The sequence below is a fragment of the Dermacentor andersoni genome, chromosome 5 (genome assembly GCF_023375885.2).
Source record: "Dermacentor andersoni chromosome 5, qqDerAnde1_hic_scaffold, whole genome shotgun sequence".
NCBI lineage: Eukaryota > Metazoa > Arthropoda > Arachnida > Ixodida > Ixodidae > Dermacentor > Dermacentor andersoni.
The window spans coordinates 134,826,324-134,851,290 of record NC_092818.1 but is presented as its reverse complement, the minus strand read 5'-3'; the positions used below and the strand labels follow the sequence as shown (position 1 = coordinate 134,851,290).

Below are 24,967 nucleotides of genomic sequence, written 5' to 3'. Positions count from 1 at the left end.
TAGGACTATGTTCCCAGTCCATTTCAAATACATTCCGAAATCTCTGGTTGCTATTCCATTCCCATTCCTCCTGCGAGACTGGGTGGCATCATTCCATATTCATCCCTTTCCGGGTACTTGAAAACGTGGAAGGATTCCGCAATCAATCCAACTCTGGAGTTGCCATTCCGCAACTGTGCTCCAGATGTCGCGACTTCGGATATACCTGTACGTCCACCTGGAACTGACGAAAATAAATTTGACCAACGATTTGCTTAGCAACATGCAGTAGTCTGTTTGCAGTATTTTTGGCAAAATTCGGCTCATGGCTCGTGGCTCCTGGCCAAACGTGTAAAAAGAAAAGTGCGTAAATATGACCCCTTTCGCAAACGAGATAATACGCAAAACAAGGTACCACTGCGCCCTGACGCGCCAGCTTCACTGTGAAGCCCAGCTGTAGTGAGATGACCCGTATTTTGACCCGCATACTTCACGAGCTCGTGCGAAACTCATCGCTAAAGCGTCAACAGAGACGCACTGCCTTACTCGGAAAAAAAAAAGCAATCGATTCATTCGTCGCTCATCTGGCTACTGTCAGCCGTCCCATTTTGTAGGTCAACCCTGCGTCTGTCAACTTCCGTCCAGAATGGCGGCAAATTCAAAATCAATATTCCATGCGTCTCAGAGAAACTAGCACCCACGCCTTCATTCAGGAAACTTTTAAGCGCGAATGGTGCTGAGAGGCGAGAAGCTAAAGCGCGGGCAACCGTGACCAAAAGATACAAGCGCGCTCTGGAAAACTCTAACTGCCAACTACACTCGTGCACAACGTTGACTTCCATAATATAAATGATTGAAGTAGGGAACGCTGGGAGGAACAGCGCCATGAGTGTCGCGTACAGTCCACACACCATAAATTGCTTCAGGCTACGATGTATGTCCCGTTATATTGTGCTGGCCAGTAATTTTCAAAGTCGCTGTCATTAAAGAGGGGTAATCATCATAGAGGGATAACTATACGCGGGAACTTCGCACATGCTACGAGGTTTCCTTCCCGTGCTGCATCTGTTAATTACGAAGGAACAGCAGCACCGGTCATTATTAGATAGATGACCTCGGTTTGCTTGCTTGTTGCAAAGGCTCTTTCCGCACAATCTGTTGCGAGAGATCGAGCGCAGGAAGGTGTCTTTTCCGAGCTAAGTAAGGACGCCAGCGTAAAGCTCATTATGGGCAGGCCAGATTGCGCCATGTCCCGATGTCCGCTTATACCAACCGATTGCAACACAATTCCTAAGCAGATCGCCCGTTCTATACCTTCGCGGAAAGCTCTCAATCAGTTCCGGGGGTTGTTCTCCGGGAAGGCCCGCTTTTTTTCCTTCTTTCCTGTTTTCTTTCATTCATTCTCCTTTCACACGTGCCACGCGCCTCCACTATCTCGTGTGAACCGTCATTAAGGAAGGGACACCCATTAGGGGCGGCGGGAAATTTCACCAGGAGGCGGATGCACGCGTGCGTGTGTGTGTGCGGGGGCGTTTGTGTAAAAGTCGAAACGTTTACCACGCGACATCTGCAGGTCGCCTAGGGCGGGATTCGAGTTGCTACCCGACGCCCTGTGGCCGCTGGCGGAAATCGATTTCACCCATTTGGGAAGGATTGCGCAACAGGCTTCAAGTGAGAGGGAAAAAAAAAAACGCTGCGGTGATATATCCCCAGTGTGCCGCAATGTAGCAGAAGCTATTTTCGCTGATCGCTACCGCCAGCAACAAGAAATAGCGCACAGAAAGAAAAATAAGAAGAAACAAGGAGTCTTCGCTGCTACTTTCTACTTTCAAATTACAACACTAAACTGTTTTCCTTGTGTTTCTTTCCCTTTAAAATGACCTTGATTTCTACAGGTTGAGAAAATGAGAATGTATTCTACTATTCTAAATGAATTCTACTTCATACGAGAAATGAGAATGAATTCCCTACACAATAATTACCACAATACTGATCGACCTTCTTGGTTCATCTGACGTCCTTGCTCATAGTTATGTGGGCGCATGCAGGAAGTTTGCCTCTTTAAGCTTTACTTAAGCCGGCAAAGCAGCAGCGCAGGTAATATACATAGCGGATAAAAACAGCAGATGAAATATTTATACATATTAATTCGTTGATTTGAACTTCCCAACTCAAAGTGTTGGAATGTAGTTTTCTTCAACTGTAGCAACCTGAAGAAAACAGCCGAAATAAATATATAGGTTCGGCCTGAAAATAATCTCCGGAACAACTCTGTTAATTGTTTTAATGCGAGTCACACTTTTTCCAGCATTATGTAAGCGTTTCAAAATTCGGAAGGTACGTGGCAACTTCAGCATTTACGCAAGTGCAATGAAGCAGCTTCGATACAGATAGAGATGAACATTTTTTCATAATGGGCATATCGCACAGACCATAACGCGACGACAACGTCGGTGTGAGTAAAATTAGCGGCGCGCGCGCGGGTAGGGCGATCGATGTCTGCTTACCGTGTTGACGCTGGTCATGTGGAGATTGTACAGCACAGGCAGAAAAAGTTCGGCGGCAATCACGTTGGAAATGGCCAGTCCGAAGATGGCCACCCAAAACTGGGTCCCCTTGTAATACATTTCGGCGGGATAGCCTAACACCGTGGTCGCCGACTGGAAGCTCGCCATCAACGACATTGCCACAGGGAACACTCCCAACTCGCGGTTGCCCATGAGAAACGATTTGTTCGACACATCACGCCGGTCGCGCCAGGCAAAGTAGATACCGATGCCCGAAGACACACACAGCATCAGGCACATCACGCTGTAGTCCGCTACCGTAAACCTAGGCACGTCTTCCATGTTCGATTGCAGATTTCTAATGGTACGGGCGCCGAAACGAAACTGGGCACCTAAACGGGCAATGCGAAGGAGACCTGCGCCTGCGAACAGGTCTTGGCAGACATCGGAGTCACACAATGTCAATGAACTCAATGCCAAGATGCGCAAAGACGATCAGCCTCACCGAACTTCGTCTTCGTTCGAGAAGTTCCCGCGCGCAACGAAACAAACCGCCGCAATTCTCTTGCCAGAGAACGAATCAATTTCACTCACGCATCCCGACACCGGACGGAGCAACGTTACACGGACTGTTGCGACAAGAGAAGCGCGTAATGTAACCCCAGGCGATGGTGAAGGGTCGCGCCGCGTCAGGAGAACATCATTCGGCGTGTGCGGCAGCTTCTGCTCCTCGTTCCAATAGAAACGCCGTGTGTGGCTTTGACTTGGACCTGTCTTGTGCTTACGTTGACCGCAGTGCGTCGACTTCTTACGTTCCGAAACAAAAACTGTCCACTGTTTTGCATATGGTAACACTATACAAACCGTACTGCACTTCGTCAAATAACTGAGTTCTTCAAAATAGAATACCTTTTGCCTTAAAATGACTAAATTTTGATATCTTTTACATATAAATAATTTTAAAAGCTCTAGTTTCGGTTTTGTTTTGTCACTGTCCGATAAAAACGCTAGATGTGGTTCTCTTCGCTAAAACAGGAACACTAATTCTTAACTTAGTGTTTCAAACATATGTCTAAGGCTTGCAGCAAATTTTAGGCTGCAGCTATATTTCACAGCGATGATAAAAGGATAAGTCAAATGGATAAATCTGAGTATTTGAGTATGTATTTACCTTAAAGTAAAGAACACCTATTTTACCCTGTGAGGTCACTTACGGGACAGCGAAATGAATTACATATACATGCAGTCCATTCCAAAAATAACAGTGCCACATGGTGTTAAAGAAATTCAATGTGCATAACCAGCTACCTAATTAATCCTGAAGAAATGCTTCCCAAGCAAAACCGAGAACAATACGACAGATTCAAGTTTACGGTATGTTCCAACTACTGTGACGAACGAGTGGTAGCCACATGTATCGTCTGACATGGGTACCAAATCATGAAGTTCAATTTTCAGCAAATAAACTGTCTTCAGCTTGTGTGTAATTTTCTGATTCTGATTTCTTGTTCGAAGCCAATGACAAAAATAAAATGTTATTTTCATTTTCGCAGAGTTTTAAGTGGCTAGGGCGCCTGTCAATTTTCTGCCAAGCCTGCGTAAATGGAAAAGCATGACAGTGATGATCAATTGTCATACTACAAAACATCATAAATCAACAATCAAAATGACAAAGAGAAAGAAAAGAAAGAGAACAATATGAGAGAACAACTTCGTAAAGAGAAAGGGGCTTCGCGAATGAATCTGTGACAACTGTTCTTACACAATTGTTTTCTTGTGGGTTATGCACCAATCTTCAGTTTGAAATAAACTTTAGCAGTGAGTGAAGTGATGCGTCACCTTCTTTTTTCTGCCTTGTATTAAGTGCACTGTTGAAGTCAGAGATGGATAGTTAACAATTACCCCTGGTGAACACAGAGGTAACGAAACTTGCATATATCACCACTTCCACATATTTTAACAATTGCGCTCTTTCAATTTCACCGATCAGTTTACTGTCCGTTGCCTACAAAGTATTTACTAAGGTAATTGCAAATAGAATCAGGAACACCTTATACTTCCGTCAACCAAAGGACCAGGCAGGATTCCGTAAAGGCTACTCAACAATAGACCATATTCACACTATCAATCAGGTGATAGAAAAATGTGCGGAATATAACCAACCTTTATATATAGCTTTCATTGATTAGGAGAAAGCGTTTGATTCAGACGAAACCTCAGCAGTCATGGAGGCATTACGGAATCAGGGTGTAGATGAGCCATATGTAAAAATACTGAAAGATATCTATAGCGGCTCTACAGCCACCGTAGTCCTCCATAAAGAAAGCAACAAAATCCCAATAAAGAAAGGCGTCAGACAGGGACATACGATCTCTCCAATGCTATTCACAGCATGTTTACAGGAGGTATTCAGAGACCTGGAGTGGGAAGAATTGGGGATAAAAGTTGATGGAGAATACCCTAGCAACTTGCGATTCGCTGATGATATTGCCTTGCTTAGTAACTCAGGGGACCAACTGCAATGCATGCTCACTGACCTGGTGAGGCAAAGCAGAAGGGTGGGTCTGAAAATTAATCTGCAGAAAACTAAAGTAATGTTTAACAGTCTCGGAAAAGAACAGCAGTTTACGATAGGTAGCGAGGCACCGGAAGTGGTAAGGGAATACATCTACTTAGGGCAGGTAGTGACCACGGATCCGGATCATGAGACTGAAATAACCAGAAGAATAAGAATGGGCTGGGGTGAGTTTGGCAGGCATTGTCAGATCATGAAAAGCAGGTTGCCATTATCCCTCAAAGGAAAAGTGTATAACAGTTGTGTCTTACCATTACTCACCTACGGGGCAGAAACCTGGAGGCTTACGAAAAGGGTTCTACTTAAATTTAGGACGACGCAACGAGCTATGGAAAGAAGAATGATTGGTGTAACGTTAAGGGATCACAGCAGATTGGGTGAGGGGACAAACGTGGGTAAATGACATCTTAGTTGAAATAAAGAAAAAGAAATGGGCATGGGCCGGATATGTAATGAGGAGGGAAGATAACCGATGGTCATTAAGGGTTACGGACTGGATTCCAAGGGAAGGGAAGCGTAGCAGGGGGCAGCAGAAAGTTAGGTGGGCGGATGACATTAAGGCGTTTGCAGGGACAACATGGCCACAATTAGTACATGACCGGGGTAGTTGGAGAAGTATGTGAGAGGCCTTTGCCCTGCAGTGGGCGTAACCAGGCTGATGATGATGATGACAGTAGTATGCCAGCGGTCTGCAATTGAAATTGTCCAAAAAGATGAAAACGTATACGAGTGTTACCTCCTTCCCACAATTAGCATCCTGCAGTTACGTTTTGATCACGTGAACACGGCTGGCTTGTAAATTTGCACACGTCTTTTGGAAGTCCGATCTTCCTGCTTTTCTCTAATAATTAATTTCTCACTGTCCCTCAGTTCAAAGAGTCTTTAAGTGGCCTTCATAGGTGCTAAGAACTGCCACTCTATTCTTCATTGCAGAGTGCAGTCTATCACTCCTCTCATATAGAATGAAGCTGTTGGCTTTTAAATGCCTATTTCTATCTTCGTGATACACGATTCATATACCTACAACCATTTTTGCAACTGTAACACACAAACAGTATTCTTAGGGCTGAATAATACACAGTTTTATTTTAAACTACACTAAAGATTTGGCCACCTTTTCAACGGATGTGAACGTTTGCTGGTATCTGTTCCAATTAGATTTTCAAGTCTAGATGGCTAAGAGGAGGGGTGCCAGTAGAAGGCCCACCAGATCTCGGCCAACAAACTGAAATGGCAACTTCTATAGCCCGCTAGTGATGGCCACTTCGGATGTTGTTGCCAGGGAATTATATATGGATGATTTTTATACTTTTAATTAGCCCTATCAGGAACGCCTTCCCCTAGCCCCAGCTACAATGAAGAGCTGCCCTTCATAGAGGACCCAGACACGAGGATTGTGGCATTCAGTAATTGCAATCTTGTGCACAATGTGTCCGTATGCTTCAACACTACTCTTTCCTCCAAGGGACATAGAGAGCGAGTTTCCAGTGTCTGAGAAAACTATGGCAGACGACCAATGAAAATTTTTGAAAGCAATTATTAGTGAAGATAAACAATGTGTGAAGGGCTGCAGTGGACACAGGGATATAGACAGGACAGTTAATTCTATTTACTGTATTTGTGCAATGTTAATAAAAGTTGCAAGTAACATATGAGTAATCAATTACTTTTTTTTAGTCTCAATTACTTTCACAGGGCCAGTAATTGGCCACTGCAGTCAATTACAATTTTGAATGAATTAGCTGTAATTGTAATCAGTTACATTTTTTTTTCTGTAACATGTACAACTCTGGCTATATGTAAAGTTTTCCTGTGCCTGAATCAGAGTTTCGAGCAACAGCGATACCTTGTTTCATTGAGCACAACAGCACACCCACCTGCTTTCAGAAGAATCTAAAAGAAAAGTTACGTGTACCTTTTTTCTACTCATCGTGTTTACAATGACACAGAGAATAGAAAACACTTTGAACATTCCGATTATCACTCTACAAAATGTAGCCAAGATGCAGACAGAGACCACACTCACATCATCACATTTGATTTCATTGGTAGAATTTATTTCTATATCAACAACATGAAGCAATCCTCCTTGCCACACATAGGAGCCAACACTCAAGCATTAAGTCATCCACATTCATCTGAGAAGCAGCCGCCCTTAGAGGAGACATTAACAACAGCTTTAGGGAAAGTAATCTCAAACTGTAGAAAATTAAACAATGAAGTTAAGCAACTTCATCTGTGGTTCTCAGTCCCACTGGCTGATTAACCTTTGCAGAAGAAAAGCTTTACTGATAAATATGCATCAACGATTATGAATTAACATTTTGGAAGCTTATAAACTGAACCCACACAAAATGACTACACAAACAAAAATGAGCTTACATTCGTGTACAATGCATTCAATGAATAGAAAATTTGTGCTGAGATTGTGTTACTGTCCAGACAAGTAATAAAAGTAAGCAGCATTACAAAAACCTCAAATCTGGCAGAGCCTAATGACAAACAATAATGACTGCATTGGCTGATTTGATAACGTCATTACCCTACACAACAGAAAGATAAATACAGCAGAGCAATATCCTAAACAACACGCTTTGTGACCCTGAAGGTGCATATCCTTGTAGAGGCTAGCGTGACCTGGAGCTATCAGCAGACGTTAACAGTTCCAATTATAGAATGTCGTTTTTTTTTATCCCAAATGCACTGTGCCCAGTTGTGAATCACTGCATGAAACATTTCACCTGCAAATTGCAAAGCACAATCAGTTCAAATAAGATCCACGAGAACAAGCTCATCTCACATTTGAAGAGGAAGCAAAGGTTACACAAGCATTATCTCAAAATATTTTCTTGGATACCTTAACACGCCTAACATTACAAGAGGTAAATGCATCCATCAAATGCTATGCAGTTCTTTCTCGAGAAGAGATTGGCTAGTTCACAATTCATAGATGTGGTGCAAGACACACAAGGGATGGCTTACTCACAGTTCATAGTACATCACAACTTGCTTAGGGCAGCTATTAGCAGGGGAAAATCACATACTATTCCCAATTATAAATTTGAATGAAAACCAACTTAATAAATCTCTCGTGTTAGATACAGCAATTCTGTCACATCAGCTGGATTATTCTTGAACAGGCAGGCACTATTTGCAAGACAGATTGCAGAGCGATGTTAGCTAACTAACAAAATTAAGCTTGTAACTCACCATTGTAACAAAGCATTAACCCTTTGACTGGCACTTTTGAGATTACTCAAGTGTACTCGTTTTCTCTATTCAGCGCACTCACTGTCCCTACAGCAGCAAGTTGTACAAGATAGACTACTGCGTATCAGTTGAGCCATCTATGGAAAGGGCAGGTAAACACACAAAACTTGCAAGCTAACCTTCTGACAGTAGGTAGAGCAAATATCTTGTGGATCTCTCACAGACTTTGCACAGCAGCCATGGCAAACTAGTTTGTCAGATCCACCCGACATTTGGCAGATGAGAGATTTTATAAAGTTTTGATGAAATCTGAATTGAAGGCAAAGATGAAGAATTTGCCTCAATTTAGTGTCAAATGTCCACTGAATTAATACGCAAAGAAAACCCAGCTTGAGCTGAGGAGCAGTCAGAAGAAATACCCAGCAGTTGAAGCATTAAAGCACAAGTCTCATTTACAGAAATGAAGTTGAGCAGTACAGAAATAATGGTCAGTCAGTAGAAACTCTGTGCGTAGCACCAGTTCTGAGAAATAAGTACTCAATATCCTTGGCGAACTGCACTGATGTCCAAGTTAACACTTATCGGCACTATGAAAAATGAAGTGCTGATAGGGGTTAAATAGAACGTCAAGCATTTGGCCACGTTTTGAAAACTTGTTTCTTGAAAATGGTGCTACGCAATGGGTTTCTGCTTAATGAATATTGCTTCATTACTGCTCGGCTTCAATTCTGCAATTAGGACATGTGCTCTAAAGTGCCCTAACACAACTTCAACTAATACAACTGTTTAATTAGCTTAATCAGTGTTAGCTTAATTACCTATCATCACTTTGAAATATCACTTGAAAGCAATGCCCACATCTCTAGCTAATCCAGCGGATTTGACAGAATTATGACATCTAATACAGGAGACCATTAATAAATCTATTTCAACAAAAATACATAACATTGTAAAAAAATCAAAAAAAATCCCATACAGCATCATATATTGTAAACAGCTTCATTCCTGCAACCTTAGTTTTTTTGAGGTGTTATACTGCATTTTATTTTTCAAAATACTTAACAGATGTAAAATTTTCCGAGAAGGTCACACTGCTAAAGATGTCTGCTACTGGTAAAATTGATCTTACAAAATTCATTATGGGACAATTTTTAAAAATAAATTATGGGCCATTCATGAAAGTCGTCTTTTATACAGTCAAACCTCATTATAACGAAGTAGCAACCTCTACGAAAACGTCTTCATTATATCCAATATTTGTTATAAGCATGCATTCATTACATGCTGATATAGGTGACAAGCATTTTAGATTTCATTTATGATATCCAATCATTTGTTTTATCTGTGTTCATTATATCGAGGTTCAACTTCAACACAATAGCCATTGGCAGGATTTCTTGAGACATCAAGACCAAGCAGCCTAAATCTTGCTGACGATAAGGCGGTAGCATCATCTGGTTTTGGAGAATGATAACACTACACCTCAGAGATTGGGCAGACTGATGTACCGATCTTGGATGCTATGCCATACCGAAGGTCAGCATTGTAAGGGGCAGGGCACAGTGAACATTATACCACATTAGCACAGTGGCACAGCTTTAAGCAAAGTTGCAAATAAGGAATAGAGGCCAAGGCTGTTACAGGATGGCAGGGGAACCCTATCAAAATAATCTATATACCTCTTATCCAATAATTTCATATGAACATACGATACATACCACATCCCATATGTTCATATTATGAATATGGGGATCAGATGGAACATGCCTCATATGATATATGGGAACGTACAGGTTTCCATATTCAGAAGGGAAAAAGTTTACAGCTGATAACTCCTCTCATACAAGGAACATTCGTTTTGTGGGAAAGCTATTGCGAGAAGGTTCCCTTTAGCACAAGACACACTCCCCAGGCTTTAATAAAAGGTGTCGCAGAGTCCTAATAACCGTTTCTTCTGCTGTTACTACACAATATTTTAATTACAATGGTTCGTAGACTTCTTACTTCACTGAACACACACACTACTTGCTCCGGTTCTGACAGTCAAAATATGTGAAGGGTATGAGATGGTTAAAAAGAAAGCACTGTTTCACAATTTTTTCAGAACCTTGCATTGCACTGCTGCGCTTTGAATAAATGAACTGCTCCTTCTGTTTGTAAGTCCACCACTCATGTTTGAATAGCAAAATCAATTTGCCAGCTAAGTAAATTTCCGTATAGTAGCACCTAAAGTTGGACGTCATTAAAGAGGCCGTACAGTTCTTCACCATTAATGATGATGCCTTTCATTCACTGGTAAATGCCCGACTCAAACTGGGACTCACAACAAACATCAATGCTCATTCAAGTCTCAACTCTACCTATATCTGTGCAAAATCATACGACAACATATTAGTAAAAAAAAAATAGAGTCGTTGCATTTCAGCCAGATGCTATTTCTACATGTACCATGAATTTTTTTTCTACATACAACAGGAGTCGCTGAATCAGGAGTCACCGCTGTGAGCAACTTCATCGTCAATTGCCTCTTCCACGGCATTTGAGGGCTGCAGTGGCTTCTGACAAACAAAGAACACACTACGGTACTCGTATCGCATCATGGAACGTGGGTTTTGGGTGTATGGTGTTGGAAGACCCGTCTCTTCTTTCTGAAAGAAAAGAAAAAAAAAAAGGCTGGGATATATACACAAATTGGGAATAGCTACACATCACATACTGTGAGTGGTTGCCAGCATCGCTTATTAAGAACTTTACCTTTGAGCCACCTATCTCAATGAGAGGGAATGAAGAAATAATTTTGTCTTGCGCCCACTGAACCAATTCTGAGATGCTTTGGCGCATTTTAAGCGATAAAGATAGAATCAATGAACTGCAATGCATCTATTTGTTATATAGCCATATTTGTTATCAATCTACCCTTTAAAATTGCTGAAATTCGAAAATCTTTGAAAGCAGAAATAGAGAAAAGGAGCGTCTAGTTTAGAAGTCTGTATATTAGAAAAGAGGTTATCACAAATCTTTAAACTGTAACCATTCAAACATAAAAAGCAGACAATATCGATATACACAGCTCCAAACTATACCAATAATTTGTGTATAGGAGTTAGTATGCAAAACACACCTATGCAATGCAAGAATTTAATGTTAGCTGTAGAATATTACATTATACTCATCCAACTTGAGGAACTGATAATGTTTAGAAAATCTTAATATTTATCTTTTGGTGCAAGGTTACAGGGTTGAAAACTTTGTGCTTACATATTTTTTATGTACTGATTTAGGGTAATTTTTTGTAAAAACCAGAATTTAAAGCACTAAATCGCAATACTGTTTCAAGCAGTCCTTAGAATTTAGCTTCCTCTTCTAAATTCAATAAATTTAATTCGGACTGGTACAGAAGTAGTCTGATGAGAGCATTTATTTTTCCATATGTATCTGAATAGAAAAACTGGGGCAGACCCCCTAAGCTAAAGTTTCCTCTAAACTTCTTTTTTACATCATTTCTGGTCTACAAGCGCCTCGTGCATTATGGTGCAGAGGTAACAGCACATGTCGCATTACAACCTCACAGCAATAACACAGGTCACGATAAGAGTGACTGACCAGAAAAATAAAGCCCATGGCAAGAATGATGTGCCGAACATCTTCGTAGCTGGGCTCGATTGAGTCCTCGTTTGGCAAGTCAGCATAGTGGTATAGGAGGGGACCCAAGTTGATCCACAGGCCTCCAGGCCGTAAGATGTGCGCTATGGTTTCTATGTACAGCACTACATTTGGTGCTGTGTCCAAGAAGAAGCATGTTGCCACACAGTCCCACGTTTCCACTGCAACAAAAAGTAAAATACAGCCTCACTCAAGGCAAGAGATGCGTGTTTTTCAAAGACAAAAGGCCTTGACAAGGACAATAGAGTCAAACCTTGACATAATGAACACGGATATGCAATCGAATCACAGTGTGACCAAGTTGCATCCAACGTGAAAATACCTTGATCATATTCAATATTTGTTATAAGCACATAATCGTCACATGCTTATATCAGGGAGAAACATGCTAGATTTACTTGTGTATATAGTTGACTTCCGTTAATTCGACCATGACTGCACAAACGAGATTGATCCACTTATCCGATGGGTCGAATTAAACAAGATACATAAAGAGAAGCCAAACCACATTGCTGATTCCTTTGCCACTAGTTGTGCAATTCCAACACGCCCCAAATCACATGTATGCCCATTTTTTATACATCCAAAGTAGAAAGCTAACGTATAAATGACAGAAGTTCCTAAAAAAAGTAAAAATATTGCGCGGACTCGAGCTTCTAGCAAGAAAAATAGGCAAAGGTCGAATATCTGTTGCACAATGGTGGCCAAAAGTCAGCTTCGCCTCATAATGTTAAAGTCAGCTTCGCCGCAATACAGCTGTGTTATGCGGTAAAGCAAACATCACAAATGCAGTTTTTGTTTTGTATTCGACTGCACTGCGTAGGCAGCTGCTAGCTCAATTTCGTTGGAAAAGGAAGGCGCTATACGGGCCAGGCGCATGAACGCTGATTGGTCAAGTTCGAATTATCCGGCAAAGGTCAATTTTAGAATAAAATATAGAAAGTTTGGGCCCACAAAAGTGCATGGGTGCTGGCCGGGAGCTTTGGTCGGGATCGAATTAACCGGAATCGAATTAACATAAGTATGCTATATTCAATAATTCATTACAGTCAAGCCTCAACATAACAAACTTGGATACAAAAAAATTGCTGGACATAACAAAGTACAAACTAAAAAGTTTCTCATTGAAATCAGCATTAAGCAAATATATGCTTATAACTAGAGATTGGAGTTTTACCGATAAATGAACATTCCAATTTGAGGGATTCGGCTTAAACCGAAAAGTGCCGAATTTGGGAATTCGTTGTGGCTCATCACACTGGGTCCACACAATGTGAGCAGAACCTCCCAAGTGGGTTGGACGCTCGTGCTTAAGACCCTTTAATCGTGCTCAGCTGGTACAGAAGCTCCTGCACATGTGGGGGGTCAGAGTGGGTAATCTGAACAAGCAGGCTTTGTTTTAGCCAGCCTCGCCTGTACCTCACCCTAATACCGGGGACTTCACCAATCGCGTCATGATAAAGGGGAACGGACAAGGGAGCTTAGTGGGCATCCATTCCTCCCCACTCCTCCCGCATGTCAGCTTATGCTCTGGAAAATGTGAAGGATAATGGGGTAAAAAATGACGGCTTCCAGATAGGAGCCATCAGTACTGCATGCCAATGTGTAGACACAAACAAACAAACAAAAATCAATTAATTACTGCACGCAATTAATTTGCTTTGCTGCCTTCATGGCAATAAATCTTTCTCGTATTGTTGTTTCCTTCAGAATTTAAATATATGTGAGCTTTTCTACAAAATGCCAAAAAGGCGGTACTGTAAAGAAACAGGTGCTGATATGTGCGGAGTTTTCTGAGGAAATTAAGTGCACCTAGATGCCATCATCATCTTCCTTGGCCACCTTTTATATAGGGCATGCTCCGGCGCGCGTGTCTCGTGCCTCGTGCTGCGAGGTTAGAAGAAAGGGAAGCTGAATAAAAAAAAGAGAGAGATTCTGCTCCTGTCATTGGTCTGAATGTTTCTCAGGTCTTTTGCTCGCTGACTCACACATTGTTGTAGTAGACCTAACCTCAGTTCCTATATGCAGACGTATGCCTGCCAAATTAAAGAAAAAATTAGGTGCCAGGAAATCAAATCGCTACTTGTAACCAATGTATGTGACTTCGTTATAACAAGGCTTGAACGTACGTGTAGGTGTGACATTCTTTTTCAGATGTTAAACTGTCAGATGACGGTGCAGTGCCATTGGGTGTTTATGAGTTTATGTACAATTGGCATCCAAAGTTTACGGAGTGCAGGCTTCACGAAAAAGCTGTGCTATCGTTTAGTTTTTGCTTGTAATAGTACAGCACTGTGTTAGCAGCATGTGCTGCTCCAGGTTGCAGACCTCAATTCCAGGCTGCAAAAATATTCAGTGTTCCAAGGTATCCCACCTTGTTAATTTTTTACATTATATGTACGACTTCATGTTCCTTTTTTCCTTCCTGTTCTTTTTCTAAGTTCAAGAATGTTTTTAAGTATCACCTGTAGAAGGCAGCATATTTTGTCTCTCCAGGCAGATTACTTGAATCTTAACATCGATCACATAATTAACAGTTTCACTAGTAAATTACTAAGTGATGATGGGTATGTATTGCATTTGCAGAATTGAAGCCAGCTGGTAATGAAGTCCTGTCCCTCTAGCAAAATTCTTTTATATATGTCCCAAAAATGTGCTACAGAATGCATTGTTGGTCTTCCTAGTGCTGACCCGCCATGCACAAGGCAGGTTTTTCAGACTATTAATCCACTGGCTTCCAAAGCCTGTTAACCACCGGGCATAAGAAAGGCGGCCAAATTGCCAAAGCTGGCGATTCAACAGGTAGGCGGTATTGTTGGTTTAAAAAGATAGTTGCAGATGGTGCGATAGCCAATATATGCTGGACAAGTTTAGAACTGTAGTCAAAAGATGGCATTAGGTGTTCACTTTAGGGTAACCATTTTTTTTTTTACTTTTTATTTGGAATTTGTAGAATGTTTGTGCGTGTGTAGCACACGTTCCAACACCTGTGCGCCTCAAAGCAGAACAGTGAGTATATTTTCCATATCCCATTCCACTGAATCCTAACAAACAATAATAATCATGGCAGTGCGAAATGCAGGGCAAAAAAAAAAAAAAAAAAAAAAACAAAAGAAAAAACGCGACAACAGGCGAGAATGTCAAACGTCCAGTGCTGTTCCCGACATGCTCGAGTGTTTAAAGCTTTTGCAGACAAAAATTAATCTTTGACTGGAAGCTGGGCTTCTGAACTGAAAATTGCTGCTTTGTATTGTAAATAAAACAAATTTAATTGCATTTTTGTAGCGCAAATTACTGTACAGTATTGTAAAATGAGCACAACAATGGGAGTTTGCATAGCGCACACACGGGACAAAAATAATCAGTACGAAGGTCTATGCGGCATGTGCCACATTTGGCAGCCAAAATGAATTAATATTTATTGAAACACAGAGAATAAACAACACAGTAAATCACGAGCATTCTTTTAACAGGCTCTATGGCATGCAGGCAGGCTGAATTCCTGTTTCATTGCTTCACGCTGGTGGTTTGAGAAACTTAACCAAAGGTCGTCTTACGTACTTCCTTCTTTTCATAGCAACTGCAGCCTAGAAGGAGACCGGCAGAAGGAGACACGATACAGTCCATGCAGACGCTAACACACTGGAAGAAAACGTGCACGCACACTGTGAGCTGTACACTTCGACGAAGTTGCCAGCCGCCATGGAGAACTGTGACTCAGGAGGAACGTCGCTGGGATTGGCGTCTGGGAACTCGGCAGGCTTGATCTGGTCTTTCGAGGCCATGTGGTTGTAGTATTGGTGCACCCAGGGATACACGCAGTACAAGTTGGTGCCCTTGCACCTAGAAGCATGCAGGAGGAGAGGGAGAGAGGCATGGGCGAGGGCAGAAGAAAAAGCACTGTAGTTTCGTTAATACTAGTCTAGGCTAATCTGAGAAAGGAAGAGCCTTGTGCTTAGAAGGGTACAGTCAAACCTTGATATAATCAACACGATATAAGAAAGTAAATCTGTTTCTCATCTATACCAGCATGTAACATATATATATATGCTTAAATATAACGGAGGTATTTTTTTTCTTGCATGAAACTTCATTACGAGTTCCGACTGTACTGACATATATAATTGCAAAGTCGTAAGAGCTCTACTTAAACTACATGCTTCTCGAACGCAAAATGATGATACTCGGCAAGTGTAAAGGTTAGGGAACGCTAATAAGATAGTATTTTAATTTGATACTAAAGTTGGTCCTGAAGTACACTCCTTGTGTTGTGGATGTTATGGTGAAATCACAACACAGAGTAAACTCTGCTGAATTCGTGTAGCGATAAGGCTAGGTGTGATAGAGTTGATCATAAAAAAATAAAGAACAGTTCTGAGAGGCTTTCTTTTCTGGCTTCGCTCGTACGTGGCCTCTGCAGCGATCACAGAATGGAGAAGGTATCATGACATGGCATCATGATGCATTTACCGCCTGGGCATTAGAACCCAAAACTGGTTAGCAGAAACAAGTATTATTGTAAATTACTTGGGGCCACTCTGGCAAGTGCCAGAATTTCTGCTATTGTTTAAAGGGCTTCAACCTTCATTTAGTGCAGAGAAGGGGCAAGTCAAAAGTGTCATGTCAGCCGTCCCTTATTACAGAGCCATAACAATAAATTCACATATATATGGGTGAGTGAACACAGCTGCAGCTGGCTACTTTTGAGGTTTCACAGAGAAGTACAATGCCATTAAGTACTTAACGCCTTAACTCTGATGTTGCAAACTGGTGTGCTTTCGTGGGCACACCCTCCTCGAGCATGTAACCCACATGCTCATATTCCCACGCTCATGATAAAATCGTATATACATGTAATTTATCCCATGCAAATAACTGCACATGCCAACATTCACGTTTTCATAAAAGTAGCCCAGCCAAAAGATTCAAAACAAAGGCTCAAAACAAGGTTCAGGAAACATTCTTGCATTGAATGTTCATTATTCCCCCTTTCTACCATATTTACAGTCACTATATTTACTGCCACTCTCCGTTGAAGAATGGTGCGGCTTCACACAGCAATGTTGAGCGCATTTATTTGTAGGTATTGCCTCTAAGTTTGGCTTCACAACAACACAAGTTCTATTCGATGTGGCTTCACGGCAACAAGATTCAAATTGCTGTGAAGCCGCAGTTGCAGGCAAACTTTGCGTATTATTACTTGCCACCCCTACTGTGTAATTAAATTTCTTATTATAATTAAGTCAACTTTAAAAGTTGGTTACATGTACAAAAGTATGCAGGAGGCTATATATAAAAAAAAGATGAATATTTATGCATTCATTTATCAAGTAACACAAGTACAACTGCGTGGAAACCTAATAATCAGTCAATACTGCTAGTCTGTTAAACATTTTGTTGATCGCAATCACATGGTATGTAAACAGACTGAAGAAATGCAACAAAGGATTTCCCAGAGGTACACAGTGCATTTTTTAAAGCAAGCTTCCAATCAAAGGTCAACAAGTTTCAATATGTAAACAGAGCACTAGGGGATGGTACTCACCGATTCAGGATGAAGTTGGAAGCAAACAGCATGAAAAGACTGAACTCATTGCCCTGGCAACAGTAACCTTGCCGAGCAATCTCGTAGGCAAGTCTTCCGAGGCCTGCTCCTGGCACAAGTATCTGAATGGAAGCTGGCTCTCTGAAAAGGCAGATGCCCTGCTGTTGGCATATCAAGAACCGTTCAGTGACACAAAATAATGTCTGTGTGATATGTGTGCCAGCACTCCATTACACGATAAGAGACAGCTTTAGTCAATAAAAGCCTTGAGCACACAGTATTCTGGGTCTGAAGTGCATGGATTCACATGCGTGATCCCTCTTGGGTTTAGCACTACGGTTACAGCGTGGCTTATGCAGCTAGCATGAGTACATGGCAGCACTCTCTATACTGCCAAACATAATTCACCATTGTTGCCATGCTCTCTGTCACATTAGCAGAATGATAAGTGGTGAATCTGGCTTTAGCTTAGCCTTGGCTCACGTCAATGACAAAGCATTAATGTTGACATGCCACTGACCATTTTACAGCGGTAGCTGTTATTGGTCCTTTCAGCTCTAGGTGTGTTTGCAGGCCAAGCCACAAAACTAGCTACAGGGGAACCCCAAGTATACTACCGTATTTACTCGTATGATGATTGCACTTTTCTTGTCAAATAATATTGACGCAAATTCAGGGGTGCGATCATTACGCGGGTTAAATTTCCCGCGAAAAGAAAAAAATATTTTTTTTTCATCCCGCATTTGCTGTGGGATGACAACAGGTCAACAAATAGGCGGCTGGCGCTGTAACAGTGCGGGACACCAAAACAAGGATGGCGGCCAGTGGAACAAGCCGAATGCGATTTTTTTTTCTTCTCGTGAGTATGTTACATGCATTGAAACTGTTTCTACCGTATCAGTAATGAATAATATCGTTAATATCGGCAAGTTTGCGACAATGACGTAGCCATATCCACTTTGAGGGGACAGAAACAGAGATGGGTGCGCTTAGCTGCCAGTGACATAGAAACATATGCTGCGGAAACTGCGGCATTTGTCTTCACTGCTATCCTAATACGGCACGCTTCCGCTATGGGTGGGCGAATATTTTAGCTGTGTTACAAGTGTCGTCGTATCAATAGGGTACACTTCTAACGTATCAGTGTTAATGTGGCTACTATCATTGCTGCTCGCGATTTGTTGCGTGCCCACGAGTGCAGACGAGAAGAATCGAAAAGCGCCTTTTTTGTTGTTGTTGTTGACCACAACTGTTATAAAGCCTACACGTAATAAAGCCAACGCAAGTTTGGTTGTAGCTTTTTTTTTCATGGAAGTGCGGAAAGTGATGAAAGGAATGAAATGGGACATCTGCTTAAGAATGTTCAGCGCATGCAGACCGCTTGGTATGTCTTGGAAGAGTCGTTCGCGTAGCATTCAACAGCATTTGACAGATGGTAAGTGCTATCATCATTAGCTAGGCTTGGCACATGACATATCGCTGTGGCAAGTTCGGGGTGCGATCATTACACGGGAAAGGAAAAAAAATCGAATTTTGACAACAAAATTCAGGGGTGCGATCATTACGCAAGTCCGATCATTATGCGAGTAAATACAGTACTTTCTAGGGACTATGTGAAAACATCAGATAATTCGGGCACCTTAAAATTTGGCCAAGAAGAATTATGCCTATATATACATGCTTTCACTCAACAGAGCTGTGAGAAGTTTCAATTAACACTATGGGCTATTGCTCTGCAAGAATTGCTTGCTTCAACATGTGTATCCGATAAGATCTGCATGTCTTCTAGTAGCTAATCGGTTCAATCTTTGCCCCATGCTTCCGCGCTTTCCATATGAATTGGTCCAGTATTTTTGGGTGATCACTTTCAGAGATAGTTTCACTTTCATGAGACTTCACACTAGATGAGTCGAAGTATATGGCTGACAGCCCTCTTACAACTGCTCAGAGGTAGCAAGCTTGGCTAGTTGAAAAAAAAAAAAACACTGTCAGCCTAGTACAAGGACAAATCTGGTGATGGGAGCAGCCGCTGCAAAAATGTTGAGTGAGAGAAAGTGCAAGGAGATGGCAATGAAGGGACAAAGATTGGCGTCACGAGTAATGCAAAGAAGCGGAAGAGGAAATGAATGATGTGAGGGCAGCGAAAGTGAGGGAAGATAAAAGAAAAGGAGCGAGCCCAGAATGCGAAGGGCACTCTCCCTCACACAGATAGTCATATGACAACTCGCACGAAATTGAGTTTTTTAATGCATTGTCTATATGGGTAGTTTGCTGGTACGGCGCTAATCAGTCATCAAACCCAGGATATCACAAAATCGGGAAACCCACAACCAGAAGCTTCTTACAAAAACTTCCTAGTTGTTACAAGAACCTGCATGGATATTGTATACATGTCTCTTCAACCATAACAGAGCACAAGCAGTAACAATAAAGAATTCTAGTGCAAGCGTATGCCTTTCATGTAACACAGCTGTTACCGCAAGGCTAATTTTGCAAAGCTAAGTTCTATGTTGACATTTTAAGCAATAGCTTCACAGTAAGAGTGGCCCAGAAAGGCATCAATCGGTGAGTCGAAGGTAATAGGGCTCAAAAGCAAAATTAAAGATAATAAATGTACAGGTTCAGCTTGCAAACAATGTGATCCATGATACAGTGAACTAGAAAGCCACATTAACTACTGTAATACACAGAGCAGGAGCCCCAACTAGTATAAACACCCCCATTTCCTTATTACAGGAAAGTGCTGCTGCTGAAATTTATTTATTTAGATCACTAGCAAACAAGCTCAGTGCTTCAGCTGTCCTGACACTGCTTTTGTGGTCATGCACGCCTGCAGCAACAAGGAATTGTCCAAAATTATGACTGGCTGCTTTTATTCACGGTGATGTGCTACAACTCTTTTGTGTTTGAACAGGGAAAATATTGTTACATGCTCGTTTTTGCCAGGCATGAAACTGCCGAAATGAAGAGCTGTTATCACCAACCACTGTTTGGCAGCACCATCCTAACGGCCTAAAGAGGTTCGAGTTCCCTCCTCTATTTCTCGCCTATCATATGGCAGCAGTATTTGGAAAAAAAAATCTTTTGTCAGTTTGGAAAAAGAAAAGAAGGTTGTAACGTGCCACCACTGTCAACAACAGAAAATCCTTCCCCACAAGGCTTCAAGCTACAGATAAGGTTTACCACAGCAAAAAGGTAGTCATAGCGACAGGTCACAGCAGTGAATCATAAAAACAAGTTTAGTAGTGTGGTTTGCTGGGCCAGTTCGTGTATGGCGAGCGTATAGGGGTTCCAGCAAGTACGGATGTGAGTACAAGTAAGAGGAATGGACAGGGCAACGTTGCACTTACAACGTTCATAAACAAACAAGTAATTGCCAAAGACAAACAAAGAAAAGGCTGCTGCTGTTACCAGCAAAAGCGAGCTTGCTTTCATGTCTCTTTAAAGGCTTGGAGACGAGTCTGTTTTCACACTGTACCAGGCGACAAGAGATGCTAATGATGCTGCAGAAGTAATATACCGATTACTGTACACCAGATGACACCACAGGATTTTACATTGGCCATATGTTGGCAATACGAAGCACTACGCCCACCCACAATATGTGCGCAGTGGACCACTGCTGTTTATTGTGCTGTTTAGACGGCTCCAATGCTATGTTAAAATTGTGAAAGAACAAAAATATTTTGCAGTGGTTTTTCAATAGGGCCACAATTGGTAAATGGCCTGCCCTGCTTTGTGGTGCACTACAGGACTACATATATGAAATTTTAGCTATTAATTTTTTTTTGTGTATCTATAATCAGGGTAGAAACAGCCTATGAAGATATTTGCGACAGCTAAAACACGGATACAAATGATCAACTCCACCAATAGACAATAGAAGTTTGCGAAAGTTTCACTGCACAAGCTGCATAAAAAAAATTATTGGGTTTTACATGCCAAAACCATGATCTGATTATGAGACATGCCATAGTGGGGGACTCCTGAATAATTTGGACCACTTGAGGTTCTTTAACGTGCACCTAAATTTAAGCACCCATAGGTGTTCTTGCATTTCCCCCCCCCCCCCCCCCCCCCCCGAAGTGCGGCCACTGTGGCCGAGATTTATGTAGAACTGCGCTATAATTACATAAAAAGCATCAAAGGTCAAGTGTAACACAACACAACACATGTCATAGCAAAGTTCATGCGTTGTACATTCACAGATTTATACAATGCATACTCTGTAAATGCAATGCATATTCTCTTGAGCGACCGGTGCTCAAGCTCAAACCATGCAAAGATTAGGCACATAGGTCCTGTGCAGACTACTGAGTGTTTATCACAGAATGTTTGTCACACTCACACTTCATCTAATGGGTAGTGTTCAGAAATGGTGTCCAAAATGGGCTGAAAGCAGGCTCGCCGTTCCTCGGCACCTTCAGAACTCCATTCCCGAACAAACTGCTTCAGGACACCTTGCACCTTGTCCATGTCTAACGTCGTGGCCTGAATCTGCAGGGCACAGGAAAAGCACATGAAAGTAAGTCAAACACATCAGTTAAAATTTACCTGTAACACTGGTACCTGGTACCATTTATATGCATTGTAGTTTACAATAAATACACAGGATGTGTATGCAAAGAAAGAAAAAAAAAACGAAAGAAGCAATAGAGTATTAACATTGCTCAGCCCTGCAGCCTATACTTAGACAAGAAATTTGGGAATACCTGCACAACTTTCAGCACGTCACAAATAGTGAAGGTCTTCCAATTCTAGTTTAGGGAGGCCCTGAAACACCCTTCCTTAAAGCAGCAACATGCCAAAATGGGTGAAATGGCTTTGAAGAAATATATATTACCAAAGAAATGTTCTTAAAGTATTTAATATGAACGGAATTATCAAGAGCACAATGCTTACTTTGTCCATTCTCCCTCAATTGATTGGTCCTTCTCAGCTGGAGCAGCACGGACAGCAATTCCCTGCCAATTACTCCTTTGTAATTTTTTGTTAAATTTTCGCAGTGCACTTATGGTAGCCCTTTGAGGCTGGCATATGACAAAAGTGTGCATTGCTCAAGAACAACAAAGGATAGGTTACAGGGCAGGTGGGACATGTTGACAAGTGGAAAATGGTAATCAAAGGGGTTATATTTGGTGGCCGCTCATAGTTTTGTTCTCGCGCTGTGTAAAAAAAGAAGAAGAAGAAAAAGAAGGAAAATACAGACAAATGAATGGTGCACAGATATACAACTAGTTTATTTTGTAACAGTCCACGTCTATATCACGTGATCTAGTTTAATAGAAAAAGAGCTTTTAAAGATAGGATTTAAGTGATGCTATGATGCTTTCGTCACTGCCCTAGATAGTCGAAAAACCTTTGCAGTCCGTTTGCTATTGAACAATGGTTTTGGTTCATTCAATTTTTAATTGCTAGTTTTAACACTAAAGTAGCAGTGGTAGTATTGGACAAGGGTGCTGAAGGAGGCACAAGCAATTCACACGGATTTAGAAACACCATCCATTGTCGAGACATTCGTTGACTAAAATTTGCCTTTTTTCACTCCAATACCGAAACACAAATATGCAAGCAAATAAAATACATATGATAAAAAGACTAAAATTACGTAATTCTTCGTGATAAATCACATGCCTTCAGAGAAATTTGTTTTGCTGGCAAAGAGATGAAAGTTTGGTTAATGCATTAATACATTCGTGCAATGACATGATAAACCACAACACTCTCTCATATGACCCACTGCTCATGTTCAAGCAAGACATTAGTAAACTGTGGTGGTCTGCCTTTATTTTGTCACCACTTATTGGCATTTTTCTTACCAAGAAACAAGGTTTATATTCACATGCAGACACAATATGAAAAGGCTACTGGAGCGTTACACGTCCTTTAAGAATTACACATTGTTGAAATTGCAAGCACAACTTGCTACACTTACAATTGGGAAAGGTGTAAATTTTGGGTTGGTTTTTTTTGGCAAGATGTACATTAAAGAATGTCAGTGTCGGGTGTCGTGTGCTTCATCCCCTGGACAGTCTCATGCAGTGTGCTGCTTTGCTCAAACATTAAAGACAAGAAAGGACAACACTCGTCCTGTCTTCTTCCTTTCTCGTCCATGTCTTTATCACTGTTTCTTTTGATGGATTTGCGATAAGAAAATCAAGTGCCACTCAACGAACCTGGTTTGTCGGTTTCACATCGTCAGAGTGGTCTGCATTCTCAAACATGTGGGCTATGTTTTCAACCACCAGCTTGAGAACCTCGTGATTGTGGTCAATGGCCATCCGGACTCTGTCCAGGTGCTGCCGGTAGCTCTTGAGCATGAGCTGGTGGGAGGCCGGGAGACTTGACACATATTTGACCACTTTACACAACCGTCGAAGCGAGTAACTCCTGCAAACAAATTTTAACAACTATTCGGTTTGCACATCAAGTGGAACTGGGCACTCATTTAAGTGGGCAAAAATAGTAAATACTTCAACTTGTGTGTTTCGATTTATGGTGAATAAACAAAACCGAGGAAATTACAATTCTCATACAGCACTTTACCAACAACGTGCAAAAATGGTCCCTAGAAGTCACTGAATTCTCAGGGCGAATTTCATTTCAGAGCATTTGCAGTAGACCATACTCGCTTGCAAAAGCCTGAATAGGTGTTTAAGTGAATGGGATTGGGCGTGTTCTGTAGCCTTTACGCCACCAAAGTTCAAATTCAGTGCATTTCAACAAACAGGCGAAACAGTTCTTAACTGTCGCATTGACTTAAAAGTGCTCTCAAATAATGCAACACACCCTGCGCAATCTGAAAATGCTTTTTTTGGACGGCCTTAAGTTATAGGCTAAAATAATCTATTTTTCAAACGCGACAAACATAGTGCGAAACCGGCTAAACTGACGGCTCCCAAACCCGTAAAAGGCTACAAAATGCAGCGTCGATGCTTGAACTGACAGTCAACAGAAAAATGCTGCAGATTTCGCGGTGGTGGTGATTCCGGCCTCTAGTACACTAAGTTATCCACAAAACAGAGATTGTTGAACCATGCAGTATACAGGGATGTCGAAGACGACTCAGCGCCCGTTTAAGCCATCAATTTGTTGTCAATATCTAATAAACTTCAATAAGGAACGCTCGATTTTACAATCCAATCAGAATGTGGCACGAGTGTCATGTCTCTTTATTTCATAAGACATCTCCGCAGACACCCTACAAATAGAGGTAAAGAAGCTCTTCTTAAGCATTACCTATACGATCTAAAAGCGTTCACAATTCTTTGAAAGTGCTTTCGTTCTTCTGGATCGTCCACAATACTCGCATTACCACCACTGCTGTCATCGGCCATCCTTGGTCGACTTTGTGTTGTCACTGTGGCCAGCTGAAAAAAATACTCACGACAAAAGAACCAATAAAATGAGAGATCTATCCTTCCTAAAGCGTTAACCCGATATCTCTTAGGGCAATTAAATAAGAGAAAAGAAAACGCTGACACAAAG

General features: G+C 41.5%; 2 protein-coding genes and 1 long non-coding RNA gene across 4 annotated transcripts in view; 1 reads left to right on the top strand and 2 right to left on the bottom strand.

Moving 5' to 3' along the window:
- LOC126531223 (sodium-coupled monocarboxylate transporter 1-like) overlaps positions 1-3,312 on the bottom strand; it is a 93,614-nt gene extending 90,302 nt beyond the window's left edge. For both annotated transcript variants that reach the window (XR_008612624.2, XM_050178659.3), the window contains exon 1: positions 2,487-3,312. Coding sequence is in view for 1 of the 2 variants with exons in the window: in XM_050178659.3 (XP_050034616.1) it covers positions 2,487-2,828 (342 nt within the window). In the remaining variant the exon portion in view is untranslated. The remainder of the gene's footprint in view (positions 1-2,486) is intronic.
- The window catches only part of LOC129385077 (uncharacterized), a 22,339-nt gene extending 6,738 nt beyond the window's left edge, over positions 1-15,601 (top strand). Inside the window, exons 2-3 of the long non-coding RNA XR_008612625.1 lie at positions 10,747-10,853; positions 15,512-15,601. This is a non-coding gene — a long non-coding RNA (uncharacterized lncRNA). The remainder of the gene's footprint in view (positions 1-10,746; positions 10,854-15,511) is intronic.
- LOC129385076 (carnosine N-methyltransferase) lies at positions 7,097-24,967 on the bottom strand. Its single transcript, XM_055071035.2, has 8 exons — positions 24,719-24,967; positions 23,656-23,869; positions 21,828-21,976; positions 17,480-17,620; positions 15,599-15,777; positions 11,875-12,095; positions 10,742-10,919; positions 7,097-7,802 (listed from the first exon to the last, which is right to left on the bottom strand). The coding sequence occupies exons 1-7, from the start codon at positions 24,814-24,816 to the stop codon at positions 10,758-10,760; spliced, it is 1,164 nt and encodes a 387-aa protein (XP_054927010.1). The 5' UTR covers positions 24,817-24,967; the 3' UTR covers positions 7,097-7,802; positions 10,742-10,757.

Excerpts from the sequence above, each read along its gene's own strand:
- LOC129385076 (XM_055071035.2), bottom strand. The coding sequence starts at position 24,816 with ATGGCCGATGACAGCAGTGGTGGTAATGCGAGTATTGTGGACGATCCA. Across the intron at positions 12,096-15,598 it reads CGAAGTGTACAGCTCACAGT|TGGAAACGTGGGACTGTGTG; the intron begins GTGCGTGCACGT and ends TTTTTGTTGCAG. Across the intron at positions 10,920-11,874 it reads CCATGGGCTTTATTTTTCTG|AAAGAAGAGACGGGTCTTCC; the intron begins GTCAGTCACTCT and ends CTTTTCTTTCAG.